Below are 5,552 nucleotides of genomic sequence, written 5' to 3' on the forward strand. Positions count from 1 at the left end.
GTGCTTTTTCTCCCCCTGACCTCGCAGTCAGTTCCTGAACTCGGTTCTGCAGAGCTATTTGTTTCTACTCCTGTTACTGGTTTTTCAATAGACAGGCCTCCCACAGAGACGAGATCTGCAACCTCTCAAGCCTTGCACAGATGGAAAGCACAGCTTTGAACTGAGCTGTGCTTTTTTGAGGGGGCAGGGTGTGTTGTTGTTTTTTTAAACAGATAAGCCCTGGATGATAAGGAAAACAGCATTAACAAACAATCACAGGAGTTGACTTTCGTGAAATCAGTTGTCACTGCAATCTCAAATCCCACACCACTCCGTTACTCTCTGTGAGACCAGCGTTGCCCATTGCAGCGCTGATCCCTTACACTAAGCTGCTTGCCTGGGTTTGTATTCTGACCAAGAATTATAGTAAGACCACATCTGCAAAAGTTCCATATGCAACAGATGTGAAGAGAGATCAGAGGCCTGAATTCAAAGATTTTAGATATCCCTCTTCATAGTTCCTTCTGAAATTATTTGTTGGACTATTTCATGGCCATGAATACAGGGAAGGAAACTTCAAAAATCTAGTTCAAACTAAGAGGAGGCTAAGTGAAAAAGCAGCTGTATTGCCACCTTTTAAAGATCCTTCACAAGCCACAACCTAATGGAAAGGATACAGCAATTTGCTGTAATTTAGAAAAATCCCTAGGGCTTTTCTGAACATCATCACAGGTAGAAAGGGCAAAGGGGCCAGACTGTGAGGGAACAAACTTGGTGCATATCGCCCACACCTCACCTCTGCTCGCTAGAAATGTAGCATGCAGTTTCCTGAGATTTTTCTCTCAGCTTTACAGTGGATTTTTGTGATAAATCCTCCTACAGCTCATTTACAAAAGTGAAAAGTCGAGGTAGAATTATATTAACTATTACAAGAAAAATAACATCATAACCCTACAATTATGCCCAGTTTGGAAAAGCTCTTTCAGCTTCCCAGATGCAGGAACAGGAACAGCTATAATCGCTCGTGGGTAGTGGATTATTGCTGAGACTGAATTTGTAGTTTGGGGTTAAAAGTCAACGTTGAGTTTCACTTGGGAGGATGCTACGGCCGATCCCAAATCCCTGACCATCTGTATGACTTTTATGTCCAAGTACCACGGCACTGGCAGGCCTGGCCCTTCCCTCCAGAATGCATAAAACCTGATGCCTCACTTTTTTTCTTTTAAAAAAAAAAAAACAGGCACAGATAAATAATTTAAGATTTTTTTGCACCACACTCTTCTCGGCAAGGAATCACACAGAAAGAAAGAAAATCTGGAGAACACTTCACTTAAAATAAATATTGGGACAGTGGGAGGTTACACAAAGGTCAAGTGTTTGGTATATAAAACATCTAACAAGGAACACAAGAAATTCAATCTTTATTCTGAGAATATTTACAAAATAAATAATAATACACTCTCATATACTTAACACGTGTTTCAAAAATAAAACAAGAATTTAAGTTCTTAGTATACTATGGTCCACCTTTTCAAACTTCATGTTAAAGTTTTATTTTCATCTAATTTTAGATATTTGTAGAACCATCAGAAAAAAACAGCATAGGTTTTTCCTCTTCAAATGAATGTTGTCTTCCAAAAATTCAGATTACTGACATTTTAATTGATATTCTTTGATATACCAAGTGATTCTTTTTCCCCTGAGAAGCTGTAGTTGTTATGACCGTATCAGCTTTTTAAGATCAGCCGTAACAAATTACCTTTTATATCAGTAACAATGCAACCTATTATTCAAGATGAAAGATTTTTAAAACACAAATTATACATAAAAGTAGTCTAAGAACAGAATTCAAACAAAATGCTTGTGTGTAAACACATACCACAAGCTTTGTAAAGGTCTGAAATGGAGTTTTCTAACCAATGTGGGCTACGTAGTAATGACATGGAACAGAGAAGTGGTTAAGGCCGTACTTTGTGAACTAACACTCTGCACCTCTTAAAAACTGGACTGCTGAGGACTTTCACTGTTGGTTAACAGAGCTGTGTAGGTGTTTAGCAGGTGGAAAACCAGACAACTCATTCAGGACATCATTGGGGAAAGTTCAGCTTCAGAACATTTTAATTAGTGGCCTGCATACTACTGCTAAATTTCAATCCCATACGGGTTATAACACGGCATTAAGTAACTGTGGGCTTTCTGACCCTCAAAATTACGGCACTGTTTTTTACCATAAACATCTACTTTACATAAGCCCATCACCTAGGGAACAGGCATTCCTCCAAGCCAGTCTCCCTTTTTACCTTCCAACAGCGCTTCTTAACCAGCTTGCAAATCGTTTCAACGTCTGTACAAATTTATTGTTGCTTATACGATCTCTAATTCTTTCAGAGTAGCTTTCTTCATTCCATATTCCTCTATTTTTCTTCAAGGCCTTTAACTCTGCTCGAAGCAGCCGTTTGTGAAGTTTCCAGTACAGGTGGGAATCATGACGTAGTCCTTCGATACGTGCTGTTCTGCCAAGCCCTTGTCTCAAGATCTCTTCATTTACACACGTGCTGAGAAATCGACCCTATAAAAAAGCACAATATGATACTCACTTCATCTTTAAAACAGTTTATTTTTTTTTGGTGTGAACTCCCTCTGAGATACAAGCTTTACTTCTGGCTAAACCTACTCTCTGGCAGAAAGAGTTAAAAGGAATCCAGCTGACCGTTAAAACATCATACTAATGCCAGACAGTCGATGGAGTAAGCATCAGGGTAATCAGAACTAGATGATATAGTCTAGCACTATCTGACAGAGACATACACTCGTGTCATGAATCAGTCTGCAAGAATACTGGTCTGGAAATCAGATTTACAAACACATTTAAAATTCCTATCAAGATAGATCCTTAAATGTACTGAGATAACCGAACTGCGTCACTATAGTCAAACTCAAAACTGCAGACAGAGGTCAATTTTTGTCACTAGATTTACCTTATTTACTAAAACACGGCACTCGAGTGCCAAGTCCTCCCTCCCGAGGAGCTGGAACCACACCATTTGCTGGGGTTTCAACTCTTGCTGTAACCAGGCCACGCCGCTCGGAGCCAGCTCCACTCCGGCAAGTCTCACCAGCAGCAGACCCTTCGATTGCCCTGATTACAGAGAGAACTTCGGTACTGAACGCAGCAAAGGAAACCGTGTGCTTTGCACAGACCCTCAGCTCTTGGCAATGAATTTATTCCCATGGACTTAAAAAAAAAAGAAAAATAACCCATTTTAGTTCCTCAAAGCATTACTTATTCACAAATCTCTCCTTCAGTAAAACAATTAATTCAAGATTTCGATAAGTGGTTTAAGCTAGTTTATTTTGCATCCAAACAGAACTGCTTTCATTATCAGTTTTATCCGAAGGGGCAGAAGCAGCAGGCAAGGAGCATCAGCGCCTGCAGGTATTTGCAAAGTGTCTCAGAGCGATGGACAGCTCCTGCCGAGTCACAGAACCATCCCCAAGAGCGGGTCTGTGTACGTACGTACGCCAGAGCGTCAGCTGTAAATAAACGCGTGATCCCAGCCGAGCCTTTCTGCCAGGAAGGAGATGAGCTGTGCAAGCAAACGAACAGCCTGCGTGCTAGCTTTCCCTGCCAGAAAAATATCACGATAACGACGCTAATTAATACAAATATTGCTTGTCAAGCTCTTCTTACAGGTCTTCTCAGAGTCTTTTATTCCCCAGTTTCCCACCCGTAACGTACCAAAAGGCAGAGCCAGAATTGTGACCTACCTGCCTCTCAGCCTGCCCCTACCTGCTCTCTGTGCAGCCTCATTAACAGCGACATTTCATTCCTACCCTCGTACTTTTACTCACATTTTCTCTGTATCGCCGTAATGAAAGGAATGCTAATGGGGATGTGTTCCACTTCCAGGCCTTTCTCAGTTATGTGATGTAATTTTCCCCGCAATTTCACATTCTTTTCCACAAACGCCACTGGTATATCCAAAGCGCTTGTAAACTTTGTTGTCTATTGATGGAAAGAAGAGCAAGACAAAGGTTTTAAAAATACGTAGAGCAGTTACAATCATATTAAATCCAACTTCTTCTTCAAATAGTTCAGCAAATTACAGATCTATTAATAGACAGCATGCACAAGTATGTATCTGTATTTTTAATAGTAACCAGCTGCAGAAGCCATTATGTACTGGCCTTTCCAGACCCTGAGGGATGTTCCCTGTGCCCAGGACTTGAAAAGCGTGTTTCTGAAGTGGCCCAAACGGCGCTACAACAGGGGTGAAAGGAACCGAGATGCGTTTAGGGACGCTGGCAAAGAACAGACACGCTGAAAACAAAGGTGGAGCAGGGAGGACAGAACGACACAGACTTTGGTAAGGGAGTGAAAGAGGAGAGGGACAAAAGCAGGTGTCCACCTCTCAGAGGATCACAAGAAGATTAAATTTGACACCACAGCAGTCGGTTAACGGCAGGATTCAAAGGGACAGCTGAACTATTCAATAAAACCTTCCCGTCTGTGGGCCGTAGGGCCTCCTGCTAGGAACACAGAAATGCAGGACCTCGCGGGCAGAAAGCCTGGAGGTTTTTATGAACAGAAGTTGTTCAAGTCTGATCTCACTTGCACTGGAAGCTCCAACAGCCCGGTTAGCACATTCACAAACCCTTGGGTTAAAAACCAAAACCAACCATCAAACAAACTAGAAAAAAAGAAAAAAAAGAATTCTGGCAACATTTATAGTTCAGGCTTTCTGCTAAGATTTTGAAGTAAAAGCTTTATACAAATGTTCTCTCATAGCAAACTGCATTTGGAATTGTGAAGAGGGAAGATCGGGGTAACTATTATTTTTTAAACAGCTGGAAGGACGCAGGAGAAGGGGTCACTCCCTACCTGCGGAGACGCGGCTTTGGCTGGAGCTACAGCGAAGCGTTAGCACACGCCGTGAGCTGATCATTTCAGAAAGAGAAGGAAGATTTAGGGTCATGTTTAAAAATATCCGAAAAGCAGTTCTGTTCACGGAAGCATGGAGAAAAGGTGCGAGGAACCCGCCTCTATTTCAGCTTTATTTGGCCTAGAGGCATGAGACCCTCCGGACTGCACAGCAGCAGGGACGAGGCGGGCGTTATCTGCACCAAGGGCTGCGGGCAGCTGCGGCCGCGGTGCGGGACAAGTTAGAGAACAACGGGGGCAAGGAAGGCGACTCGGTCCCGGCCGCGGAGATGCCGCTTGCGAGCAGACACGCGTGAGAGCGGCGGGGCCGCGCCGGGCACTGCCGCACCTCCCACCGCCCTCCGCCCCGGCGCGGAGCCCCGCGGAGCCCCTGCCCGCCCCCCGCACTCACCATGCGGACGCTCCGGGCCAGCACCAGCACCCCGGCCACCGCCAAACCCGTGCTCAGGCTCTGCGGGCAGAGGAGAGCGGGGCTCAGCCAGGCCGCACCGCGCAGCCCCCGGCCTCCCCCCCCCGCGCCCCGCCGCCCCCGTTACCCGCAGGAGGCTGAGGTGCGCGTCCGCCCACTCGGAGAGGCGGGCCAGGCCCTCGGCCGCCGCGCTCCGCCGCTCCGCCATGGCGGCCCGCAGCG

The 5,552-nt window shown here is 44.9% G+C and overlaps 1 protein-coding gene across 3 annotated transcripts; it reads right to left on the reverse strand.

Moving 5' to 3' along the window:
* Positions 1-1,228: 1,228 nt before the first annotated feature.
* On the reverse strand, positions 1,229-5,552 carry C8H3orf33 (chromosome 8 C3orf33 homolog). Of its 3 annotated transcripts, none has more exons than XM_068406662.1 (5): positions 5,458-5,552; positions 5,313-5,372; positions 3,832-3,985; positions 3,021-3,118; positions 1,229-2,548 (listed from the first exon to the last, which is right to left on the reverse strand). In XM_068406662.1, the coding sequence occupies exons 1-5, from the start codon at positions 5,536-5,538 to the stop codon at positions 2,276-2,278; spliced, it is 666 nt and encodes a 221-aa protein (XP_068262763.1). In that variant the 5' UTR covers positions 5,539-5,552; the 3' UTR covers positions 1,229-2,275. The 3 variants fall into 3 exon arrangements, with proteins under 3 accessions (XP_068262763.1, XP_068262761.1, XP_068262762.1); XM_068406660.1 differs by having other exon boundaries at positions 2,958-3,118; XM_068406661.1 differs by lacking the exon at positions 5,313-5,372 and having other exon boundaries at positions 2,958-3,118.

The sequence above is a fragment of the Nyctibius grandis genome, chromosome 8 (assembly GCF_013368605.1).
Source record: "Nyctibius grandis isolate bNycGra1 chromosome 8, bNycGra1.pri, whole genome shotgun sequence".
NCBI classification, from domain to species: Eukaryota; Metazoa; Chordata; class Aves; order Nyctibiiformes; family Nyctibiidae; genus Nyctibius; species Nyctibius grandis.